The 27950-nt window shown below is 36.8% G+C and overlaps 1 protein-coding gene across 1 annotated transcript in view; it reads right to left on the bottom strand.

Annotated features, from left to right (window-relative positions):
- Positions 1-224: 224 nt before the first annotated feature.
- The window catches only part of TMPRSS11F (transmembrane serine protease 11F), an 85046-nt gene continuing 57320 nt past the window's right edge, over positions 225-27950 (bottom strand). Inside the window, 9 exon segments of the mRNA XM_007193588.2 lie at positions 225-383; positions 4453-4595; positions 6132-6217; positions 6219-6389; positions 10127-10326; positions 12933-12958; positions 14892-15055; positions 17224-17276; positions 23984-24102. Of these exon segments, the coding sequence (XP_007193650.1) occupies positions 225-383; positions 4453-4595; positions 6132-6217; positions 6219-6389; positions 10127-10326; positions 12933-12958; positions 14892-15055; positions 17224-17276; positions 23984-24102 (1121 nt within the window).

Below are 27950 nucleotides of genomic sequence, written 5' to 3'. Positions count from 1 at the left end.
GTTGGTGCTACTTGTCATTTGCTGTGTCTTCTTCGCTTAGGGTAGAGAAATACTTCTGTCACGTGTACACAAAGTCCACCTCATGGTATTAGATTGGTCTGACTCTGAAGGACTTCTTGAAATCCAGCACAAGCACTGATTCAAACCACAAGAATATAAATAATACACAATATGCAAGAGTTTTAGCTCTGTGTGCCATGGATAAAATTCATGGTCAGTTCACACTAGATACCAGTCTTTGAGGCAATCCAACCTCGATACTGACTCACTCTTGTGTAGACCCCAGGTTTTTGGGGAAGAGCACCTGATTGTCCCCAACTTACTATACTGACAAGGTACCAGATGTCATGATTATCATAAACCAGAGGTCCACCAGAATCTCCCTAGAGAAAAAAATATATTTAAAATTGTTAACATTTAATTCAGTAGAAAGGTCACTGCAATCATCTCTCTTCCACAGGAAAAATGGAAAGTGGTACACAGAACATGCAGCAAACTGGAGATAGATTATATGATGTTTCTCTCAACTGAGTTAAAATTTTGTGCTAAACTTTAAAGTGAATTGTCTTCTAGAAAGACTAACATTCATATGGAATGGTTACATTATTTCTGGTTCAGCATCCCTAGATTTTTTTGCTAGTTTTATTAGACCCTTTAAGCATGGGGTTTAGTAAGCATTTATCTAAAATATTTAACATGAGGTTGGTATTTGTGCATAGGCGGAAATTTTCTGTGATCTGCTCTGAATGTCTTAGCTTGACTGTATTTTATGGACCTAATCTTGGTCTCCTTTTCTGTTACTCACCTAGTTCTAATTTATGTTTGCTTTCTGAATTTTATATAGACCTTCTTAAATCTCTTTTGGATCAAGGAAGATTAAGTAAATAAACAGTTGTAAGTGTAGAGGTTAAAATTGTGGTCTCAGTAGTTGAACTGCCCAAGTTTCAGGTCTAGTTCTATTAATTACTGGTTGTGTGACCTGAGGTAAGATATACAGGGTAACCTCTCTGTGCCTCTTCCACCTCCTTCATTTATTTTTTCTTTTATCAGCTATTTATTGAATTCCTATTATGTGTCCCAGGCATTCTGATGGACATTGAGGATAAAACGATGACCAAAAATGAACAGTCCCTATGCTCATAGAGCTTGACATTTAGGTTAAAAAAAAAACAATATTAAATAAGCCTACACATATGCAAAATGACAACTGTGATAAGTGCTATGGAAACATACAATAGGGGGATTCGACTAGTCAGGGAGGAAAGGGATGTTTCCCTTGATGAGATGTAATTGAGCTGGTATCTAAAGGAAGAGAAGTAAGTCATGAAAAGAAAGGTGTGGATGAAATGTGTTCTAGACAGAGGGAACAGCATGACAAATGCTCTGGGCATGAAAGAGCCTGGCATATGCAAAGGCCTGTAGAAAGGGGGACTGGAGAGAAGACAGCAAGGGGGCAAGTGGTACATAATGAGGCCATAGAGGTAAGGAGAGACTAGTCTATGTGGAGCCCTGTGGGTCTTTTACAGACGGTTTTGATTTTTATCATAAGATAAAAACAAAGGTAAACCACTGAAATTTTAAGCGTTTTAAGGAGGGGGTTGACATGATCAGATTACATCTTGTTAGTAACTGTCCTGGCATTCATTTGACTAATGCACTAAAGGAGCATAAGAATGAATATAAGGGTGCTAAACTAGATGGTTAATGTGGTTGGGGGGTGGAGGGAAGGGAAGGGGAGGAGAGAGAGATTGAGAGAAGAGAGAAAGGCAAGAGATGGTGGAGAGAGATTTAAGGAGGTAAAACCCATGGGATTAGGTAATCAATTGGATATGGGATAAAGAGAGAAATTAGAATGATTTCTAGACTCTGGCTTATTTAACATAATGAAAGGGGATGCCATTCATAGAGATACAAAACATAGGAAGAAGATCAGGTGGGGAGGGGAATAAGAACAGAATCAGGTACAATATTTGTATCTGCGATGCCTTAGAAACATCCAACTGGAGCTGCCAAGTAGGAATAGAATATATAAGTCTGGAGATCAAAAGGGAGGTTAGGACTAAAAGTATAAATTTATGAAACATCAACAAAAAGATGATAATTGAAGCTATGAAAGAGAATTAGATTCTCTGGGGAGAAAGTATAGAGTGAAAAAAGAAACTGGCATAGGATAGGTTAACATGTATTAGATGGGATTAAGAGAATGAGCCTGAAAAGGAGACAGAGAAGGAGCAGACGGATGTAGGATAAAAATCATTCCAAGCCAAGGGAAGACGATATTTCAAGAAAGAGGGAGTGGTAAGCATTTTTAAATGCTGTTAAGAGGTTAAAAAAAAAAAAGATCAAAAAACTTGTATAGCGTCATTAGTGGTTCATTGAAAACATCAGGAAGAGAGATTTTGATGAAGTAATAGGGCAGAAACCATACTGAAATGGTTTGAGGAGTTAGTGGGAGGTGAGGAAATTGAGACCATGGGTAGAGACATTTTTGCAAATATTTGGTGGTAAAGAGATAAGATGAGAAGCTAACTGGAGGCATTATGGGTCAAAAAAGAATTGGCTATTTCTTTTTTTCCCTAACTTAAGAGATCTGAATAGAGAAGGATCTAGTTACAAGAGAAATGTTGAGTCTGAAAAGAGAGAGAGAGGACATAATTGCCAGTGTAAACTTCCCTAAAGGCCAGCAAGAAGAAGAAATGGAGCAAAGGAGAAGGGACCAGCCTTAGCGAAGAGGCAGCTTCTCTGTTGTAATCTAAGCTGAAGGTGGATGACAAGGGTCCAGATGAAGGCATGTCTGTATGCTTGGTGCTGGGAACATGGGGAAACTCCCTTCTTTTGACTTACATTTTTCTTTGAAAATTGGGAAACAAAATCATCAGTTGAGAATAAACAGGCAGGAGAAACTGGAAGTTAAGGAAAGTAGAAAATGGCAGAAGAATTCAGAGAAAGGTAAATTTAGAAAAAAACAAACTAACAAAAAGAGTAAGGTTGTCAGTTTTGTTATCTGGAACCTATAGTGTAACCATGGGTTCTCTTGTATTTTTTCCAGGAGCATTTGACTTCCCAGATACAGGCAGAGAGAGAGAGAGACTAAATAATTGAGTTCTTCCAGGTTTGGGACTTTGTCAGACAGAAATACTGGGAAGAGAGAGCATCAGGTGGACTTGGGGTATTAGCAAAAGTGTTTAAAAAATGATCACAGGGACTTCCCTGGCAGTCCAGTGGTTAAGACTCCGTGCTTCCACTGCAGGGGGCAGGGGTTTGATCCCTGGTGGGGGAACTAAGATCCCACATGCTGCAAGGCGTGGCCAAAAAAAAAAAAATGATCACAGTGAAATCTAAATTGGACAAGTGGATGGTGGAAGAAAGAAAGGATTAATGGGATGTGAAATAGCAGAGAAGCTGTGCTCTACAGGTCTCTATGAAATTGAAGAAGGATGATATTCAGCCAACAAATATTTGTGCCAGGCAATGTTTTAGGTGTTGGTAATACAGCAGTAAAATAAAATAGTTGCTCTAAAATATATGTGCCTTCATGGAACTCACATTCTAGGTTAGTGAAAGAGACAGATAATAAGCCAGTTAAATAAAATATATTGTGTGCTGAATGGTGCAAGAGCTAAAGATAAAAATAAAACAGAGAAGGGACACAAAGAATATATGTGTAAGTTGTGTATGTTGGGGGGTGAGGGTTGGAAGGTTGGGGTGTAACAGAGTGTGGCCAAAGAAACAGAAGTAGTTGAAAAGCAGGCAGAAGGATTGAGGATTGTTGTTAAATAGGATGACTTGGGGATTTAGTGTTGCTGGAAATGGAATAGTTTTTGGTAACAAAGCTCAAGGTGTGACCCTAAGAATAGGTGACTGAGGAGGAGTGAAGATCACTGGAGGTTAGGAGATCTAGGAACTAAGAATCCAGCGTTTAAATGAGTTGACGTTAATATTGCAGGCCTTGGGATGGAGACGAAATCTGTTTCAGGTGTCAGTCATGAAAGAATGAAAGGGACAAAGTAGAGAGATTTGCAGGTGGGGGAATAAAAACAAGATGCATGAGAGATGATGATAGAGCTGAATAAAGTGGTCTTCAGAGGAGAGGTTTCTCTGTCTTTCGATTACAAATTCGTTTAAGAAAATAACAATAGAGCATAAGAGTTATTGTGTGAACCAGAAATTTGGAGCAATAGAGTTAAATTTCCTAATTTGTAAAATAGGGATAATTATAGTAATGCTTCAATCTCATTATATTAAATGAAATAATGTATAGAAAGTGCTTAGCATTGTTTTGGCATAGTAAACACTCAGTACAATCATTTTTGTTATCATGTTTATTTAAGCAAACTGAGTCTTTGGTAAAATTCATGTCATTTTTTTCTCCCAGGTAAAGTATATGCCCAAATTAGAACTAGTTAACAGAAACTTTCCTTTTAAAGTTTTGACCTTGACTTTGGACTTAACCTTACATGCATCTACTTTTCCATCCATGAATCCAGCACATAACATTCCTGAATTTATTAGACCATCATACACATCCTTTCTGTTACACACATCAGTGCTTATGGTTTCCACCCTGGCTTGCTGAAGTCTATTTTGTGTAGGTCCTATTACACAAACAAATGTAAAAACGAAAAACATGTTCTTTGAATAGAGCTATATCTAAGACTCAGAAGACACATAAATTGTATATTCCTAGGAGCAAAACATTAAGATTGTTTTATTATTTAATTATTGCCTAATTTTATTTCCTGTGTCATAAATGTCTACATGCAAGGAACAATACACATACATGACCCAATATTATATCATATTTGTGGCTCTTCAAGAGTTATTGGAACCCTCAAAACTACATGCAATATTGTGTGTGTATGCCCTTTTTTTTCATGAGAAGAGGGTTCATCACACTGATCTTGTCCAACTTCACATTTTTCCATGTAAGGAAATTGAGGCTCAGAGAAGTTCATTGATTTTCCAAAAGCTACTCAAGAAGAAACCAGGATACAAGCTGCACAGGTCTATTTGCCCTACTCTATGCTGTATAGCAGCGGTCCCCAACCTTTTTGGCACCAGGGACCGTTTTTGTGGAAGACAGTTTTTCCATGGACCAGTGAATGGGAGGATTGGTTCAGGCGGTAATGTGAGCGATGGGGAGCAGCAAATGGAGCTTCTCTCGCTCCCCCGCTGTTCACCTCCTGCCGTGTGGCCCGGTTCCTAACAGGCTGCAGACCGCTACCGGTCCACGGCCTGGGGGTGGGGGACCCCTGCATGTTACTTCAGGTGTTTCAAAACATGAGAAACAAAACAAATGCCCAAGATACACCAACAATATGACACCAGCAGAGAGCAAGGCCAGTGGTTAGGAGGAGAGAATACTGCACAACTGAGTCTCAAAACATTCACAAAACACTTTCATGTTTATGATCATTATATATCCTCATTAAAATTAGGAAGAATTTAAACCAAAAAAAGTATATGAAGTATATGCTAACCGGGAGTGTTTACATCTGGCAAATATACAATTTGTAATCCTTTACTCCCTTGTACTCCCATAGCATTTTGTTCCTTCTTATACTATCTAAAACAGTCTGTTCTTTTCATCATGTTATTGACCTCTCCCTTTCCTCACCACTGCTCCAATTAATTGCGAACTCCTCAAGGACAGGTATCTGATTCCTGTTACTTTTTAACCCACAGTACCTTTTTCTTCTCACAGCCATACACATTAGAAACATCCACTTTTTTTTTAAATTAATTAATTAATTAATTTTTATTTTTGACTGTGTTGGGTCTTCGTTTCTGTGTGAGGGCTTCCTCTAGTTGTGGCAAGCGGGGGCCACTCTTCATCGCGGTGCGCAGGCCTCTCACTGTCGCGGCCTCTCTTGTTGCGGAGCACAGGCTCCAGAGGCGCAGGCTCAGTAGTGTGGCTCACGGGCCCAGCCGCTCCGCGGCATGTGGGATCTTCCCAGACCAAAGCTCGAACCCGTGTCCCCTGCATTGGCAGGCAGATTCTCAACCACTGCGCCACCAGGGAAGCCCAGAAACATCCACATTTTAATGAAGAGTCTAAAGAGGTATCCCCTAGATGCCTCATTAGATCCCAGGATAAAATTGTACTAAGTAAATTATGTTGAACATCTCACCATCATCCACAATGGATCCAAACCCTGTGACGAATACACTTGTTTTAGACAGCAACTTTATGGATGAATCTGGGAGGCAAACTCTGAACTACAATTGAAAACTCAACTCGGGTAGCAAGCTGAGCCAAAGCAATGTCATTTTCATTTGTTTCTCTATGGTAATTCTCATGAAAGGTAATTTTCCTCACACTTCGTTGCACTGCGGGTGGCGTTATAGTTGTGCCAAAAGTAGCAATCCATTGACTTGGGTCTTTATGTCTGCAAAATATAAAGGGTAAGATGTGTGATGCTTAACTGTATCCTTGAAAAAAGATTGAGACCATATTCTCCCCAACTATTGGAATTATGCTCCTGAAAAATCCCTACGGTGAGAGAATTTGCAGTTGATGACCTTATGGAAAAAAGAGGTTAAAATATTGATACAAATGAGAGTATGAAATCCCTTAAAATATTTTACATACTCTAAAATTAAAGAGAGTACAGTGACTAAATGGAATTCCATGCTATGTTTGGAATAATAATAGTAATGGGTACTATACAATTAGTTTCTAATATTTTAATTCCTTGTTTATTAGAAACTCTTCAAATTTGATTTCTTCTATAATTTCAGTGAAGTATGTAGAAATTAATTTTGATTTGTTTTGGATATTATGCACCATAAGAGGTATTTTCCTTCTGTATGAGACACTCCATCCATTCTTATTTTATGACTCACCTGTCAGTTCTTGTTTACTGGGTCTTACCTTGATCTTTGAGATTAAGTGTAATTTGTCTGCTTCACAAACCCTCATATGTACACAGGATTGTTTCTCCACCCAAGGCCCATACCCTGCCCCAATACTCAAGAGCTAAGCAGCCCTATTCAGTGTCATGTTGTTAGTGCTCCCACAACCTTTGACCTGGCCTAGTCAGTCCCTCTTACTATTTTTGAGGCTCTTCCTTAACACAGATGCTTTTCTCTACCACAAGGTTACATAACAAGCAAATTCTGTCTACTCCTATCATCTCTTTACCTCCCTATTCTAATCTAAAACCAAGTTCCCTCTTTGTCTAATTATCCCTTTCAAGAATGACTAGAAATATATAGAAACTTGAAATTCTCTATGTAGAAGAAAATTATTTAAAAGGAAATCACACAGAAGAGAATTCAGAAAGGGGATTTCCTTGTTCATGCAGGATTACTGTGTTGGTGAATCATAAACTTTTAAGTATAATGAAAAACCTGAAAGATCAGTGGTTTTCAGAGTACTCTGCACTGCCCCAGGGATGAGCAGGCAGAGCCTAGGGGCGGAGGGATTGGGATATAGGGAGGGCTCCTCTCTCATCTGTTGTTGTTTCTTTTTTAATTTCCACTGGGTTATGTATATAATCTTTTTTTTTTTTTTTGGTCTGCGTTGGGTCTTCATTGCTGCACGCGGGTTTTCTCTAGTTGTGGTGAGCGGGGGCTACCCTTCTTTGCAGTGTGCAGGCTTCTCATTGTGGCAGCTTCTCTTGCTGCGGAGCACAGGCTCTAAGCGTGCGGGCTTCAGTAGTTGCAGCACGCGGGCTCAGTAGTTGAGGCATGCGAGCCCTAGAGCGTGGGGGCTTCAGTAGTTGTGGTGCACGGGCTCTAGGGCATGCAGGCTTCAGCAGTTGTGGCGCGTGGGCTCAGTGGTTGTGGCTCACGGGCTCTAGAGCACAGGCTTCAGTAGTTGTGGTGCATGGGCTTAGTTGCTCCACGGCATATGGGATCTTCCTGGACCAGGGATCGAACCCGTGTCCTCTGTATTGGTAGGCGGATTCTTAACCACTGCGCCACCAGGGAAGTGCCTCTCATCTGTTTTACTTATTTACACTTTAAAGGAAGATTTTATTCAAAGTAGAAATCTTAGGGCTGAAGCATTCATTTGAAAACTAGAATTCTGGAAGCTTAAGTCCTTAAGGAGCTTGTAAGCTAATGGAGTGGACAAAACAGGAATACCCATCTCTTCATGCACCATCAAACAGAAAGGGAGTCTCCAGTCATAGGCACAGTTCAATATGTTTTGTGGGTAAGAACACTGAGACTCACTAAGAAGTTAAATGGCTTGCCCAGGTAAGTCACATATCCACCTGGTTACTGTCAGAGAGAGATGGCCTAGGTCTCATGATATCCTGTCAAGAACTTTTTCCCTACACACTCTTGTTTCACAAAGACTGGGATCTTTTTTCATGGACATAAAGGTACTAACATTTGTCTTAAACAAAATTTTAAAAAATACACTAATTCTGTAGGAAAAAAAACATAAAAATTTTAAAAGTATTTGGATAATTGTGATATTGCCTTCAAAGAATCCTTATTTTTCCTTCACAACAGTACACTGCATTATGCAGTTACATGAAATTATATCACCTGCGAAATGGAACCCTTTCTCTCCAGGATCATTACCTTTCCCAACTCTTTTATATTATTATTATTACTGGGATAAAATATGCTATTACATTTCTCATATTTTAAAAAATCCTTCCTTTGAGTCCACAACCACCCCCAACTGTCAAATTTCTCTGCTCCCATTCATTTAAAAACTCCTTGAAAGTGGCATCTAAACTCACTACATCCAATCCTTCTCCTTCTTTTCTCTCTTGAATTCATTCCCATCCCCATAATATAATCACAATTTCTTTTATCAAGGTCACCAGTTAACTCTATTTTATCAAACTCAATGGCCGATCCCCATGTAGGTCTGCCAACACACAGAGATGGCACTGGACCTGCTGAAAATGTATCTCAGTCATTACAGCTTATATTCTTCACTAAATGCATTGACATTCTGGGCTTATTTATTTTTAATTTATATAAGCAAAGATCAGTTATAAAGCAAAATAGATGACACTCCCAAACACAAGTGTGAAGATTGGAGGATTCTGTAAACATGAAAAAAAATCAGAAAGCCTTGAAAAATTAGTGAGACTCAGGTTTACCTAAGGCATGATGCTAGTTATTTTCGGGGTTGTGAATTTGTGTGAGTCCCTTTTCTCTTCTTTCATGAGAGAGTGACAGACAATCACCTTAAATTCATTAGGTCATTCTCATTGCACATCTGCTCCATAAATAAAGGTGTAGGCATCTTGAAACAATTTGGGTGTTACCGCAGAAGGATGATCAAGCACATCCTAGACACACCAAGGATAGTTTCCTCTGAAAGGGTGTGTGAACAGTGCCACTGGCCAGGGCTTTACTCAGAGCTTTTGTCTTTTGAGAGTTTAAAAGGAAAAACTTTCTGTACCCTGATGATGAAACCTCAGGGAGAAAAGATAGTGTGTCCCTGATCTTGGGGCAATAGCGTGCCTGTGCATGTCTGTGTATGTGAAGTGATATAGCTGAGTGTTAAGAGCTACAACTGTGAAAGCCCAAGCAGAGAGCTCCTTTTGGGTTGTGTATGACTGGTCTTACATACTATGAGGGCAGTGATAAAGGCTGGCTGGTCTCTCTCACCATCCACACACCTCTCTGGCCCATAAAAGCCCACACAGTTCTTGGATAATGCAATTGGAAGGGAGAGCATCAAGAGTGATACCTTTGATTTTTTTCTTTTTTCTTATTTGATTTTTTTTTCATCACCTACTGAAATGATGGTGGATGTTGATAGTTGGAGGATAGATGGAATACTATTTTTTTAAAGTGGCTGAATTTTCTCTTTAAATAGGTAGAAGAGTTTAAATTTGTTATGTATAATAGTCTTTAAACTAAAATAATTTATGGTATAGTAGAAAAGATCACACTGGTGTCATGATGCTACAAGAGAATATGTGGTAAGAGCCATAAGGATGATGCAAACCAAACACGATAGATACGGAGAGAAGGGTGAGGGGATGAGTATGATTGGGGCGTAGAGCAACCATAATGTATTTAGGGGATAGGGTCCATCCAGAATGGAGTAGAGGATAAGCTGGTGAGATTGGACTCTTCCCAGCACTAAATTGACGGTAATTAATAACTGAGTAAGGAAGACTAGCAACAGCTCTAATAAACTTACTTGCGGAAGCAGTGAGCCGCCGTGAGCAGCCACGTGTTACTGATGAGGCTAGCTCCGCACTGATGGCCTGCCCCTATGAGCTGGAGGCTGGCCTGCCATGGCCACTGCCCTTCCATAGCTGTTTCACTTTCTTGGACAACCCTTTCAGTAGAAGAGGATGCTGGTAATGGCATGTATGAAGATGTCATCCTTATTCCAGTCTGTCACAGAAACATGTGTTAGTTTGTTTTCATGAAAAGGAGTGGAAAAAAAGCACATCCTGATTTGCAGTGCATGCAGATGGTTAGACAGTCCATTGAACCTGCTATTCTTTAACCCATTCCTAGCACTCAGTCTGGGGTTATTCTGTAGGGGTCCTACTAATCCTATTGAGGTTCAGAAGAAATATTTACCAACATTTCAAGGCATCCAAACCAGGAATTAACTTCGGTCTCCATATAAAGCATATATGGATGAATAAATAGGTAGGTAGATAAATTACTGGGCATAAAAATGTATAGATCCTCTGCTAAGGGTTTCAGATGCATTTATAGCAAAATACTTTTCAAACGAGAAAACTCAGCTCTGGAGGAGAACGTAAACTACTGGAGGTCACCCAGCTGGTAAGTGACAGAGTTGTATATAAAATTAGAAGGATCCACATCAAAGCTTGTATTCTTACTACTGAGAGAGAGCCCAACACTGAATGTCGGTCATGATTCTGCCTTGACATGAATCTGTAGACTGTCTTTGAAAAGCCCTGAAATTTAAGTCTTAAATACAATGACTTTTTTGCTTTTCTAAAATTTAAAAGACTAGTTTTTAAAAAAATTCTGATTCCCTGATAGCAAACCCTCAATTGACTAGACTTCAAATTAACCTTAAGTAATACTTGAAAGTATATTAGCATACTTTATTAATGTGCTTTTTAATTATTTATATTTTGTTAAGAATACGTTTTTGTTTTTGTTTTTTTTACAAAAAGGGGTTTTATTCAAAAACAGGTAAAAAATAGTTGTCTGAAATCGTATTTACAAATTTATCATAACTCCCTTAGTGTTAAATAGCTTTAGCTTAAGGTGACCATAAAATTGAACAAATAGAGTGTCTAGGTTAATATGGTGCCATATCAGTAGTGCCTAATACTTCCTCTCCCAACTTCCCCTTAAAGTAAGCATGAAGATAATAATAATAAACATAATATCTACTAATTATGAGCCAGGCCCTGTACATAGTGTTACATATATTTTCCCTAATTTTTATAACAACCCTCTATGTTAGATGTTATTATCCTCATATTGCAGATGAAAAAAATTGAGTCTATGGTATTGTTCAAAGGCAAAAGGAGCAAAATCACCAGAAATTAAGGAAGGATAAGAAAAATTATAAATTCTGGTAGTAATTTTCGGTAACTGCAGCATTCAGTTGGTTGGGTTAAAAAGCAGCTTCTTAGATTACCCAAGCTATATCCCTGAACCAGAATTGTGTGGAGAACCCCAACAATTCCAACAAAGCCACTGCTATTGTGATTCCCCAGCCCAGGGAATAAAGCTAGCCAAATATAAACTATAGTTTGAACCATCCAATTGTGACCCATCAAGTCTTTTCTCTCTGTGTGTGTTCAAAAGAAGCCACACTGTCCAGCACACCATCCTATCTAGGGACACAGGAAAGATGAAAAGTTCTATGAAAATGTAGTTATTTTATTAAATGGTCTGAACGTGTACCCCAAAATTTATAGTTGAAATCCTAACCATTAAAGGTGGTGGTATTAGTAGGTGAAGGTGCTTAAGTCATGAGGGTGGAGCTCTCATGAATGGGATTAGGGCCTTATGGAAGAGTGTGCACAGGGATCCCTAGCCTCTTCCACCATTTGACTATACAGCAAGACGTCTGAGTCAGAAGAGGGCCCTCACCGGACCCTCTGGCACCCTGATCTCAGACTTCTAGCCTTCAGAACTGTGAGAAATATATTTCTGCCCTTTATAAACTACCCAATCTATGGTATTTTGTTATCACACAAGGAATGGACTAATGAAAAGCAATTTAAACAGAGAAAGAAAGAGCACTGGCACCAGTGAATGCTGGAGCTGGTGGTACTCTAAAATGGGTGGTTGATGTAGTTTTCATATACTCTATTTGTAAGATCAGAAATTAATCCTGCATCTAACTGTACGGCATGGTTAAGGTCCTCTAAATCAGATGATATATAAACTCAGAAGACAGACATATCTCAGAAAGTTTTCTTCAAAAAATTTTAGGACATGTGCTTGGTATCAGCAAAGATATTCAAGAAAACATGATCTTATTAAACAAAAGTAGCCAAATATAAGGGGAAAATATGCTGTGATAAGAGTACACATAATGAAAGAGTTGTCTGTCACTAAAGAAAATTCAAAAAAATTACAGAAATGTCATAACAGATATAAAATCCACGTAAAAGTAGTAAAAAGAAAAAGTGACACCAGATAACAGAGATAAGTGGTTTTCGGGAGTATAGATCTGATGAGATCTTTCAGAATGCAGAGGAAAGTAACCTGAGCTGGAACTAGAAATAATGATTGACATGGAGAGCAGAAAATGGACATTCAGGTAATAAATCATTTGTGTTCCTGAGGAAGAAAAAAAAGAACAATTGGAACAGAGTCAATCATCAGATTTATAGAGGAAGAACATTTTTCCAGAATGAGAAAAAAAATAGTGTACACATTGAAAATGCTCATAATTTCCCAAAGTTTAGTGCCAAGTACAACCACATCTAGATCTCTTGGCAAAAAAAAAAAAAAGAAAAGAAAAGAAAAAAAGTTATAGGATAAAGATTTCCTACCTTCATCCAGAAACCAAAAAGGTAACCTATATAAGAATAAAAATCACACCAGCCTTAGACTTCTACCCTATAACAAAAACACTAGAATAAAAGGCAGTAATGTATATACAATTATTTGGGAAAGTTTATGGTCCAATAATCCTATAAAATGAGAAAAAGGAAGTAGAAAGAGATTCTGACATGCAAGTTCTCAGAAAATATACCATCTGTATAATTTTCTTGTTTAAAAATAACTTGAATATAGCTGATTCACTTTGTTATAAAGCGGAAACTAACACACCATTGTAAAGCAATTATACTCCAATAAAGATGTTAAAAAAAAAGAAACAAAAGAGAAAAAAAAATAACTTGAGGATAGAGTTTAGCAAGCAAAAAGGTGAATGTAAATCAAGACTCAAGAATGAGAAATAGTAAAAATATAACAAGAGTCTTTAGTGATGGGTAAATAATTGTAATATTGGGATAAAATGGAACATGATATTTTGAAAAAGAATATTAATAGATTAATAGATTTCCTGGACATTTCACTTCTCTTCATTTAATGAGAGCTATGTATGTGGCAGAAGAAAATATATGTGGTAGAATTTTGGTTATTGAGGATGGTCATAGACTATCGTTATTTTGATATTAAAACAACCTTTATAGTAACAAGTCAGTATACATGACCAAGAAGGCTGAAAAATGATTTTTAAAAATTGTAAAATAAGAAACTCTACAATTTTAACATTTTTTATGGTGGATATTTTACTTTAGCTTATATAATCATGTATTAGGGAAATTATATTATTAGGAATTGAGATTTAGTTTGAGATTACCATTTATAGAGTTCTGGAAAATGTCATATTTTTCTTTGGAATATAATTGATTAAAAATAAAGGTGGGTACCATACTCTACATCATTTCTAATTACTTCAGGAAGAAGTTGTCACTATTATGTGTGGAGATTCTATCTCAAAATGTATTTAAAGGATTTTCCTGATGTCTAACAATAGAGAAATTCACTTTAGATGATCTGTTTCTTCAATTCATGGCTGCTGGGAGGGGAAAAGACTCTAGGTCCAAAGGACAAGCCTTATTTTTTGGTATTGAGTCAGAAGTAACTACACTTGGAAATACTTAATTGGAAGCAATGAACAGAGCTGGAACACCTAATGCCTGTGAGATGTATACTAGAGTTCAGGGGGAGGAGTAAGAAAATATAAAGACACAGTCCCTTACCTTGGCACTTACAATCTTATTTGAAACACATTATTTTACTTTCTCTAATTATATGTTGGCATAGAAAAATAGAAATGTCTCTCAGTTTGGTTTCCAACTAGTTGTGAGGTAGTTTTAGTTTCATAACCTTTTGAACTTCATTTTCTTCCACTTTTGGGGGAAAATAAAATGACAACTTTTCTGAGTTTGTGTTATGAGGAATCAATGAGGAGATGAATAAGAAATTGTTTTCAATTGGAAATAAACTAGAGAACCTCTTTACAGTTCATGTCAATGGTTCTTCCAACAGGGGTCAACCTTCATAAAGATGTCTGTTTCTTTGATACTATAGAAGCTAACCCCCATAACTGACCAGTAAAGACCTCTGGGAGTCAGGATACCTGTACTTTAATTCTTCCTCCAAGGCTTGCTAGTCCCATGTCTGACATCTTACTTGAGTCTAGTTTCCTTAAAATGGTGGAAATAACACCTACCCTTTCATGTTTCTGAAAAGATCCAACATGATAATACATATATGGGGGGAAATTAAAAACCCATAGCAATGCCCAAGTCAAATATGAAAAAAATCATAAAACTAAACTTTACCTCATAGTGAATTTTTATTTTAGCTTTATTCCACACTGGCGTATGTTCATCAGGGGTGAATTCTTGAAATGAGAGAATACTTTGACCTAAATTCTTATGAAAAATAAAAAGAGGATTGCAAAGGGAGGGAACCACAAAGATGGTAAAAGGACTTACATGTGAGTGTAATTGATGGTTTGTTTACAGTCAAAGGCAACTGTTTTGTCTTCAGACTTTGATATAGAATCCTTTCAATTTTTGTCCTGATTTGCTCAGCCCTATCAGTAGATGGGTGTTGAAACATGAGCACCATAAGAATGTTCACACCGTTTTCATCTGGCCTGAAGAGCAAAAAAGCAGATAAACAGAGATAATCATAATAAAGCGACTTCTCTAACCATTAACTGTTCTTACATATTAGGATTCATACTAAATTTAAAGAAACATAGAGAGTAGCATATGTGTGTATCAGATTTCTAAATTATCTCTAGGAATACCGGCTAAGATACATAGCTGGAACAAAATTATTCTCACCCCTAACTTAGCTCATCGTCTAGAGGAGGTTGTGGGAGGAGGAGATTTCATGAAATCATGCTTCACATGCACTTAAATGATTTTCTTTTTAAGGCATTCTGAGACACAGTTGTAACCAAGGTCATTATTCTTCAGTAGTGGTGTGGCAGAGACAAGGCTTTGTATTCACCAAACCCAGTTGCCTTTGCCTTCAGAGCAAGAACTAGATTTCATTTCCTAGCCTTCCTTGCAGTTTATTGAAACTCTCTAGTGAACTCTGGACAATGAAATGCAGGAAGAAATGATGTACCCCACTTCCGGGCCTTGCCCTTAAAGACCTCCTGTACCACGCTCTATGCTTGCACTCTTCCCTTATTTGCCAACCAGACGTAGACGATTCATTGGGCAAGTCCATTCCACAATCCCAACCAGCACCTACATCCCCTGCCACTTCTAACTGTTTGGACTATACCATGGAAATGAAATAGACCTTTATTGTGTTAAGCCATTGGTATTTTGGGGTTTGGTAGTCAGTTAATATGTGTTTGATACATGGATGATTAAAGAAAGCAGTTATAAAAGGAAATCATTTGATAAGTTCAAATGTATAAATGTACACTAATGTGTAGGTCTAGAAAGCCTCTAGTTGCCTTTTGAGAATGAATTTAATTTGAAATATACAAACAAAAAAGGAAGGAAGGAAGGAAGGGAGGGAGGAAGGAAGGAAAGTAGGAAGGGGGAAAGGGAAAGAAAAGGCATGGGTTCCTTAACCATATACATATTTACCATCAAAAAGTGAAGCAAATAAATATTACAAATATATATATGTATATATATATATACATGTATATACATGTATAGCATATGTGTATATATATAATATGTATATATATAGTATGTATATATATATGTATGTGTGTATATTGATTGATATCCACAGCAAAAGTTTAAAACTTTCATCAAAATTGATAGAAAACAAGATATGTTATTCCAGTAAATGCCAAGCCTTTTGGACATTCTATTAAAACATATTCAGGATGAATTCTAGTAATTTATTTTAGTCTTTGACAACGTGTATATTCAATTTATGTATATTGCTTTTTATCAGAGCATAAAATGAAAAGACATTAGAAATAATAAAAATGCAGTGGCATTAAAGGTAAACCTTATTGCAGAGAAAATCATAGTCTGATTGTTGGGTGGGCTTAAAGTGAGGACAGTCAAAAAGAGCTGGTCTACAAAAAGACACATGTACCCCAATGTTCATTGCAGCACTAGTTAAAATAGCCAGGACATGGAAACAACCTACACGTCCACAAACAGAGGAATGGATAAAGAAGATGTAGAACATATATACAATGGAATATTACTCAGCCATAAAAAGGAACGAAATTGGGTCATTTGTAGAGATGTGGATGGACCTAGAGACTGTCATACAGAGTGAAATAAGTCAGAAGGAGAAAAATATCGTATATTAACGCAAAATGTGGAATCTAAAAAAATGGTATAGATGATCTTATTTGCAAAGCAGAAATAGAGACACAGACATAGAGAACAAACATATGGATACCAAGGGGGAAGGGGAGGGTGGGATGAATTGGGAGATGGGGATTGACATATATACACTACTGATACTATGTATAAAATAGGTAACTAATGAGAACCTCCAATAAAAATTAAAAAAAAAAAAGAGCTTGCCTAAATTCTACTTATTCCCTGATTTAAGGAGCAGGATGTATCAGCAGCACCATCTTCCTGTATTTTTTTCTCTTGGAGAATACCTTTTTTTTTAATCTAATAACTGACCTTGCCTCTTGTCATAGAGCACTTTATATCTTTCTATCATGACTGGGAAATGGCTAGGCAGTATAAGCTGCCTCAAAATTTATGAAATCTTTGTGTTCCTGCAAAGATCTGATCAGGGATGCTGAGCAATTGTGCTGATCAAATGCTTCCTAACTGTACCAGTTTGAAGTAGCAAACCAAGTTTACATACCTTAACTTGATAAACCAACCCTCTCCGGAAGAATGTTGAAATATCCTAGACATCTGAACAGAAAAAAAATTTAAAGTAAGTTTAGTCTTAAGAAAAGTGTTATTTCTCATCTTATCTAGAGACTTGAAGCAAAGATAAGGATTTTGGTTTATTCCCAGACTTGTGAACTGATTATTTGCAGTAGTAAGACAAAACCGGGTTCTAGTTCTTGTAAAACTGAACAACCTCACCACAATTGTTCGATTTTTGCTATAAAATGAGATAACGGCATTATCTACATCATAGAGTTGTTTTGAGGATTAAATGAAATAATGTATATCACACCTTGCCTGGCATATTAAAAACTATTCATACTGTTCATTTTGATTATTGTCAAATGAGTTAAAGTATCTGTGCTATTTTTCAATTTGCCTTATTCTTGAATATGGCATCTAGTCTCCTATTGATATCAATTTGTTGATTTTTTAAATGAATATCTCATTATAAGAGCATTTGACATAACATGTAACAACATCTGTCATGAGACTCGACACCCTCACTTGTTAATCATCTGTCTGGCAGGCAGGATGTTTCACCACACTTCATACTGCCAGCAATTTATTACTTGCTTTTTCCAGTCTGAACCATTGAAGGATTTTGAATGTTCAGTGAACTGATCTCCTGAAGGGACGTGATTCCAAAAAGATTACTGAGGCACTGCCTTAAGAGGCAAAGAAAGCACTGGACTGAGAGTCAGAAGTCAGAAATTGCAGGTTCATGTAAGTTTATGTAAGGCCCACTTCCGTGGTAAATCTTGCCCTCTAATTACTACATCCTTTGGGAAGAGGGAATATTTTCTCCCTCCCCAAGAGATTCCTCCCTCTCCCTGACTCCTCTAAATTAATAACAATGCTCAGTAGATTTTATCTCCTGAATATTGAATCTACCTCTCTTTTTTCAATTGCACTGCTATGGTCTAAAATCAGCTCCTTCGAAACCTGTGCCTGGGCCTTTGAAGCGGTCCCCTCACTGGCACGTTTATGTGGTTCAGCTCTGTCTTTCCTCCCCTCACTTGTTCCCCCACAATGCCAGCATCCAGAATGATGTCTCTAAAGCACAAATCTGAGTATATTACACTCCTGCTTAAAAGCCATTGTCTCTCAGTGTGAGCTCCACAATCTTATCCCTTCATTGGCCTTACCCCACCCCTACCTTCAAGGCCTATTATCTTATCTACTGAATTACCTGTTCTTTCCTAATCCCATTGGACTGGTTCACACCTCTACAACTTTGCACATTCACTTCCCTCTTCCTAAAGTACACTTTTTTTCCCAGGCAAATTTCTTCAATGACACTTATGTTATTCTCCAGTGACACCTAAGTTGTCTTTGACTTGCCTTCCTCAAACAAAGTTGAATACTCCTTTATTTGGGCCACCCCAGCGTCTTGCACATGATTCTATTGTAGCAATTATCACACTGGTTTACAATTGTCCTTCCCACTCTGGACTGTGAGCTGTGTGACAGCAGAGAGTGTGTTTGATTCATCTTTCTATCTTCAGTGTTTGGCACATTGCATGGTCCACAGTAAACACTCAATGCATATTTGATGAATAAACACATGAATGAATAAATGAGTAAATGAATTAAGGATTGACAATATCATAAAGGAGAGAAGATAATGGCACATTGTTTTAGCTTTATCTGCAAGTCATGTTGCTAAGGGTAAGTAGAAATCCATGGGAATCTTTTTTTTTTAATTAAAACATTTTTTTTATAGTTTCTTTTTTTTTAAGTTGATTTTTATTGGAGTATAGTTGCTTTACAATGTTGTGTTCTCCATGGGAATCTAAAGCAAGGTGGAAGCCAGAAGACTCCAGTGGTGACCACCCCCTCCCCGCCTTCATGAGTAGTCATTCCAGGAGTATGGAACAGTTCTGAGTTATGTCACTTACAATTTCACTAAGCTTCTCTGAACTCATTTCATTTCCATTTCTCAAGGAACAAGGAGAATAATCTAATTTTAAGATCTCCAGCACGTTATATAAATGTCCTCTGAAATTCTGAACTGTGTACATAACGGCACTTTGGGAAAGGATCAGGATTCTCATATCAGAGTAAAAGAAAGTACTAAGAGTCTATTCAAACTAAAATGTGATATTAATAAGACCATGGTCCTATTAATAAGACTCCCTGAGGAGTCGACCTCTATTTTTAAAAATAGGTAGATTCTGGTACAGTACAGTGTTGGTATAACTACTCATAACAGCTTACATGTGTTAAGTCCATACTACATGGTAGGCATTGGACCAATTTCTTTGTCAACTTCATACCACCTTATGAGAAGAGTATTTTCTCTATTCTCATCTGTCCCATTTTATAGATGAAGAAACTGAAGCTCAAGACACTTAAATGTCTAAGGGTGCATAGGAGGTGGTTGGTTCTGGCATGTGAACCCAGGATACCTGGTTCAAGATCTTGTGTTCTTAAGTACATTAAGTGACATTGACAACCCTGAGTTACTTATATGCCTGATGACAGATGTTCAGGTTGGTCTGGGCAGAGAGGTCTTAGGGCAGGAAGCCCTTAAAGAAGGCCTCAAAGCACCTTTTATTTCCTGAATCTAAACCTTATAAAAGATAACCTCCAGGGAGGTTACTTCTTCCTGCTTCTAGTTTAACAGGGCTAAGGGAACCATTTCTTTTCAGACATCTAATCATTGCTGTAACCAATTTCTGGAAAAGTTTAATTCATGTCTATATTTTTCTACTGGGAGCTCAGTATATATAAGTAAATGTTATATTTAGTCCAAATTACAAAAGTTAATTGTATCCTTCCTTTTTTTAATGGTCCAAACCTGAGAATAGATTACTAGAGGCTCTTCCATTTAAAACAAGATAGTTTCTAAGCCCATAGTAAAATGAAAAATGAAATATGAAATGTTCACCTTAAAATCAGATACCAATTGTAGTCCTTGGTTTGAACTCCATCATCAAAACCCAAAATAACATGTTTGAAACAATACGTGTGGCTCTGACTAATAGTATACCCTGTTACTGTCTTTAGCAAGCTTGAACTTGTGCCTTCCCTCTGGCTGGGAACTGCATGCAGATTAAGTCCTCATGGAAGATCAGATGGGAGCTAGGAAATCCCTTTCCGGGTCCACCCATGAAAGACAAGTTCTGCAGATTTCCTGTTCCTTTCAGAGGAATACATACCAGCAGAGGACAAATATACCAAAAAACAAAAAAACAAACAGATTGCTTTTCTCTTTCATCTCCAAGAAAACGTCCTGCTAGCTCAAAGGGAGTTTTACTTCCTCTGAACCACTAAAATACTGATTGTTTGAGTCCTATATTTGACAATTATATTCTGCAATGTGGCAACTCTCATATTATCATATCATCTTGTAAGCTCTCATATGTCATATCATCTTGTTACCTAAATTTGCTTTTTGTATTATCTTACATGCATAAACTTCCATATATAAACCATACTGTATACTCCAAATAAGGAAAGGACTGTACTTTGTAGACCTTGGCATTTTTCACAGCTTTGCACAAAGGAGGTGCACAGTAACATTTTCCTAAATTGATTGATTCTCCAACTATGGTTAATCTTCATCAATGGTATGAAGAAAAAAAAATGCTGGCTTTTGCATCCCTTCAAGACTCTTTCACTATACCCTGTCACTTCCTCTTTTTCTCATTTATTTAGTGATTCAACACAACTGATTAGGAGTATCCTATGTTTCAGGTACTGTGACAATACTGGTTAAAGAGTATGAACAAAAAGTTATGGTCCCGGGCTTCCCTGGTGGCGCAGTGGTTAAGAATACGCCTGCCAATGCAGGGGACACGGGTTCGAGCCCTGGTCCGGGAAGATCCCACATGCCATGGAGCAACAAAGCCCATGTGCCACAACTACTGAGCCTGTGCTCCAGAGCCCGAGAGCCACAACTACTGAAGCCAGCGTGCCTAGAGCCCGTACTCTGCAACAAGAGAAGCCACCGCAATGAGAAGCCTGTGCACCACAGCGAAGAGTAGCCCCTGCTTGCCGCAACTAGAGAAAGCCTGTGCGCAGCAACAAAGACCCAACTCAGCCAGAAAAAAAAAAGTTATGGTCCCTGGGCTCATAGAATACAGAGATAGAAGGTAATAAATAAAAAACTAAATACAGTACAGAAGGCAGGAATTCCCTGGCAGTCCAGAGGTTAGGACTCCACACTCTCACTGCCAAGGGCCCACTTCAATTTCTGGTCAGAGAACTAGAATCCCACAAGCCATGGCGTGGCCAAAAAAAAAACCCAAAATACAAAAGGCAACTAGTATAGTAAGGTAACATAGGATAATGGCTGGGGGTCTATAATTACCTCCAGGGAGGTAACATGATACATGAAGGATCAGAAGAAGTAAGCGACAAAAAGAATAGGATCATGGGGCAATTCCAGGTAGAAGGAAGACAATGTGTAATTAATCTTAAAGAAGGCCATTATGGGCAGAGAATAGTGAGCAAGGAGGAGAACGTAGAAGTTGGAGGAGGGGCTTCCCTGGTGGCGCAGTGGTTGAGAATCTGCCTGTCAATGCAGGGGACATGGGTTCGAGCCCTGGTCTGGGAAGATGCCACATGCCGCGGAGCAACTAGGTCCGTGAGCCACAACTACTGAGCCTGCGCGTCTGGAGCCTGTGCTCCGCAACAAGAGAGGCCGCGACAGTGAGAGGCCCGCGCACCACGATGAAGAGTGGCCCCCACTTGCCGCAACTAGAGAAAGCCCTTGCATAGAAACGAAGACACAACACAGCCAAAAATAAATAAATAAATAAATAAATAAATAAATAAATAAATAATAAAAATAAAGGAATTCCTTTAAAAAAAAAAGAAGTGTGGCAACAAATAACAAGTGTTGGAGAGGATGTGGAGAAAAGGGAACTCTCATACATTTTTGTTGGGAATGTGAATTGGTGCAGCTACTATGGAAAATAGTATGGAAGTTCCTTAAAAAATTAAAAATAGAACTACCATATGATCTAGCAATTCCACTCCTGGGTATTTGTTTGAAGAAAATGAAAACAGTATCTCAAAAAGATATCTGTACCCCCCATGTCCCCATGTTCATTGCAGCATTATTTACAGTAAACAAGACTTGGAAGCAACCTAAGTGTTCATTTATGAATATATGGATAAAGAAAACGTGGCTTATATATACAATGGAATACTATTCAGACATAAACAAGAATGGAATCTTGCCATTTGTGACAACACTGATGAACCTTGAGGGCATTATAAGTGAAGTAGGCCAGAGAAAGATAAATACCATATGATCTCACTTATATGGAATCTAAACAAGACAAACAAACAAAACAAATAAACAAAAACCTAAACTCATAGAAAGAGAACAGATTGGTGGTTGCTAGAGTTGAGGGGTGAGAGATAGGCAAAATGGGCTAAGGTGGTCAAAAGGTACAAACTTCCAGTTATAAAATAAATAAGTCCTTTGGGATGTAATGTATAACATTGGGCTGTTGTATAATTATTAACACATAATAATACTGTATTGTATATTCAAAAGTTGCTAACTTAAAATTTCTCATCACAAGAAAAAAATGGTAACTGTGTGGTGTTGCATGTTAACTAGACTTATAGTGGTGATCATTTCTCAATATATACAAATATCATTATGTTGTACACCAGAAACTAATATAATGTTATACATCAATTATATTTCAATTAAAAAATAAAATAATCTAAACCTAATTCTGAATAAAGCCACCCTCCAATAAAATGAAAAAAAAGAAAAAGAACTGTGGCAAGAGAATTGTAAAAAACACTGCTCTGTTAAATGAAAAACCCTATTTAAATAGCTGTGGAAATGAAAACAGTGTTGGTTTTCAACATTTAGAATCAAGCTATATAAGGATAAATAACCAAATCAAATGTAAATACTTTCCTATGTTGTTAATAATTCAGAGACAGGATAGTGCAATGAGTAAAGAGTGGGAGTGCTGAAGTCCTCATCCTTGAATTAAGAGATAGTGACTATAGCTAATCATAAAAAATCATACTAATTAAGTCACTTTCTATAGACCCATTACTTCTTTGTTCTAGAATAACTCTCATAAGCTTAAAGGAGTACACTCTAGGCTAACATCCTGGGTTTTACTGTAGAAATCTATAGTCTCCATAGACATGTTTTCATTGAACAAAAATGGAAGACTCTTCTATTTGACTTTCTGCTGTGATAGACAAGGATTTAGCTTGCCTAATATACCTTAAAAAATTAGAAATGCCTTGATAATTGCCTAAGTTTTCAAGGAAAATCAAAATACTTGAGGGACATAACTAAATTTGATATTGATAAGAATCATAGCCACATATCCTTGTATGTGACCCTTTATGTGTTTTAAAAGCAAAGTAAACAAAGTGGTGAGGCAAAACATGGCAGTCCTATATTCTTATCTGTACAAAGTTTAAGGAAAATGAGCTAAGAAAGAAGATCAAGATTTTAAAATTAGGGAGAATATCTGTTTCACCAACAATTTCCTCAGGTGCTAATTAGTTGCCTACTCTAATCTACATACATTTAATGGTGCATGACGTTACTCTAAATATTTTACATACATTAAGTTATTTAATCCTCACACCACATGACCTACATGCTATATTATCCTCATTTTATAGAAGAAGAAATTGAGCCATGGACCAGCTAAATTCCTATAACAATTACATTCAAAGTCAGGCAGAAAAACACAGTTATAAACTTTCAAAATTTCTATTGGGCTTACCATTCTCTCAATCTGATGACTCCTTTCTTTAAATTCCCTTGAGGGTCTTATTCCATAGTTTTCTTTGTATTTTATATTTGTAACTTTAAAAGAGGCAAGATAATAGAATGGCTTATCATCTGAAAGGTAAAAATAAACAAAAGACCCATGCTTAGGCATGATCAATTCCTTGTCCCCCACCCCCAGGAAATAGGTGTACTATAATGCAGCTTATTTCTTCTTAGTACAAAATTTATTGTAGTCATTTTTTTCAAATATTTTGTAATTTTATCATTGCACTGAGCTGAAATAGAAAATTCAGGCCTCAAAGTGTACTTTCAGAACACCCATTTACAGTGTTTATGCACATAAAAATTTTCACACAGTTAGGCAACATACAATGAAAAGTCAAATGTTGAAAGCAATTGCTGACAGTCATGTAAAAACTATCAATTTCCTTAAAGAATTATAATATAGGTATATCATAGCTAAGCTGTATTATGAAGATATATAAACAGGCTATCACCTTTTTCCTATGCTACTGATAAACTTACTTAAATAGAAACCTATATTTATTATTTTCACTTTCTTTTTGTTCATTCACTTCTCAATTCTCTGTAATTTACTCCTAACACACCACTGAAGCTGCCATTGTCAAGGACAACAGTTATTATATCTAATGGTCACCTTTCTTTTGGTCTTTTTATTTAATCATCTTGATTTCTTAGCAGCCTTAATCATATTCCTTGAAATCTCATCTTTGGCTTTATGAAGCCATCTTCAAATTTTCTTCCTTCCTCCTAGCCATTCATCAGTTACCTTGGAGAACTCTTTATTTCTACTTCTATCCTTAGCCAGCCAATGATCTAGCCTTGGCCTGGTCATGTTAAATAACTTCTGTTTATCCTAACTATAATGGCCTCAGCCATCAGCTATTTGTTGATGTTAAAAGATAAACTGAGGCACGTTTAAATTTTCAAGACTTTATCTGAGCATACACAGATTCAGATCCAGCAGTATCAAACCAAAAGTGGTTAGGAGCACGCTACCAACAGGAGTTAGGGGAGACATTTTTATAGAGAAGATACAGAAGTAAAGCAAAGAAATTATTTGATTGGCTACAACTTAAGCAGTTGCCTTATTTGGGAAAGTCCAGTTGGCTGTTTGTGATTGGTTGTTCTTAAGTTTAATTTTCTTGGATTTGAGTGCATTGATCCTGGCTTAGGTTTTGGTTTGCTTACATAGGCTACCAAGGCATTAAAGCCAGCGCAGTCCAATGAATCCCCTGTTTAATTACTTAAACAATGGATGACTCCTAAATTTTTATCTCCAAACCAGAACTTTGTCATGAGTTTAAATTCTTTATCAACTATCTTCAGGGAACTATTTGTTGGACCCAATAGGCACCTTAAATGTAATACTTCCAAAGGGAAATAATCATTTACCTCTTCCTGGATTCAAACCTGTTTCACTTCCTCTGTTTTCTATCTTCTGAACAGCTCCATCATCCATATATTCACCCAAAGCTTGGCTTAATTCTCATTTGCAACATCCAGTCTTTCAGTCTCTAAGATCTATGGGTGCAACCCATTAATATCTCTCAAATCCCTTATCCCACCTAGAAAAGCTACATCCTTAATTCAGATCCTCATTAACCCAGCTAATGTCTATCCAAAACAAAATGACTTTTCTGTTAAAAAATGAAGTCCTCCATATAGATTCTCTATCATAAATTCTGTCATTACAATCTACTTCATGACTCAGACTGGAAATTTTGGAGTAATCTTTGATCTCTTCCTATTAATCAACAGATTCTGAAAATTTCATCTCCTAAATTTTAAAAATCCATTGTCTATCCACAAATTCTATTGCCACTAATGCTCTAGTTTATTCCCTTGTCATTTATTGTCTGGAAAATGTAACAGCTTTCTAACTAGTATGCTGCCTCATATTCTGTTTTCCTCAAATCTATTCCCCACATAGTAGCAGAATGATCTTTTTTTTAAATTGCAAATTTGACAATATCAGTTCTCCAATTAAAACACTTCCATTTTTCTCCATGGCCAATTGGGAAGGAATCTCAACTCTTCACTATGAACTACAAAGTTTTTCCTTGACGTAGATCCTGTCTACCTCTTGAGTATATTCTTTGTCACATTCCTGTTATGATTTATGTTGAAACTACAGCAGACTGCTTGCATTTGTCTGCATTCATCATGCAGTTTTCTTAAGATTTTGCTTATGTCATCCCTTTCACCTGTAATACCCTTTCCCAGGAATGCCCTTTTCATAGACCTCTCCGCTGCTTAAATCCCATCCATGGCATCACTCTTTATCGAGGAAGGTCTCTGGAATATTCAGCCTTAGGTAGGGACTTCACAAGTGCGCTGCTGTACTATCCTGTGAAGAACTCTGCCACAGTAACATAATGTGGATAGACTTTAGCCCACTAGTATGTCAACTCTTTGAGGGAATTGTTATACAATTTTTGCATTTGAAGAGGAGGCACTATTTCGGGTAGTATGAGTAAAAAGAACAGTACCTTAAGCTTTTTATAATGCAATGAGTTAGTTAATAATTATTTTAATATTCAACATTTAATAAGTGCATAATAGCTATCATATATCATATAGTAGATATCATATATCACAGACTCTGTTCTAATCTTAATTTTTGTTTAATTTTCATTTTAAAACATTTTTCAGACTAGAAATGCTATATCAGAGACTCTGGAAGGAACAGAAAAGTATATATAAGGGAATAGAAATAATTTATAACCCAGCATCTAGAAGTAACTGATATTATTTTGGCTTATGTTTCTCCTTATAAAAATTATGTTTTAACTGACTGAAGCTTAGTGAAGTAGAAAAGTAACTTGCTAAAGATCACCCAACTAGTATGTGGTGGGCCTGAGATTAAAGCTAAGGTTCATTTGACTCTAAATCTCATGAAAGAGTATATTCCCTACTTTCCTGAAAGTGGAACCAGTCCTGCAGAATGGGAAGACAAATGATGCTATCCCAATTCAGACTTCATTTGCAGATTTCAAGAAGTCAAACTTTAAAAAAATTTAGAAAATTAAGTTTCTGGATTTTGTGAAAATAAAACTCTAAAGACTAAATTCTTCAAAACATTTAATGCAACTTGTTACAAAACAGATTTGTTTTTACCCCATAACAAAAGATATAATAAGTAATCCTAAATAATGCTGAAAAAAATTAATCTGGATCATGACAATTTTTTTGTTGAAAAATATAACTTACTATATAATACTAGGTCACTAAAAAAAAAAAACCCAGATAATTTGCAAACTCTATGTTTGAATTTTTCTAGTTAATGTCATATTTCATGTGAATGGTGATGGTGGTGATTTTATTCATCAATATTAAAAGATCTTATACAATTATGAAGGTATCATTATTAAATATGTGTGTATACAAATATACATATATACACATATATTTAATAATATATGTATTAAATGTGTATGTAATAATATATATGTATATATATCCCATGATATTTTTCATTGGCAGAAGATATTTGCAACATACACAACTGACAATGGACTTATATACAGAATATAGAAAAAACTATCCAAATCAATAAAAAAAGACAGATAACTCAAAAAATGGGGATAAGATTTAAACAGGCACTTCATAAAAACATGGAATCTAAATGATTAATTAACATATGGGTAGGTGCCCAACATCACTGGTAATCAGGCAAACACAAAATTACAATGGTAACGCTACAGTCTACACCAAATTAGCAAATATGTAAAGGTATGACAGTAACAAATGTGGATGAGTATGTGGAGCAATGGAAACTCTCACATAGTGCTGGTAGGAAACAGTTTGGTATTATCCATAAAGTTTAAAAAGCACATGCCCAGTGACCCAGTAATTCTACATCTACGTATGTTCCCTAGACTAGAGATACCAAGATCCCTTTTGTACATACCAAGATATATGTATAAGAAGGTTCA

This window comes from Balaenoptera acutorostrata, chromosome 5 (assembly GCF_949987535.1).
Source record: "Balaenoptera acutorostrata chromosome 5, mBalAcu1.1, whole genome shotgun sequence".
NCBI classification, from domain to species: Eukaryota; Metazoa; Chordata; class Mammalia; order Artiodactyla; family Balaenopteridae; genus Balaenoptera; species Balaenoptera acutorostrata.
The sequence above is the reverse complement of the archived record's forward strand: the minus strand, read 5'-3'. Positions and strand labels throughout refer to the sequence as shown.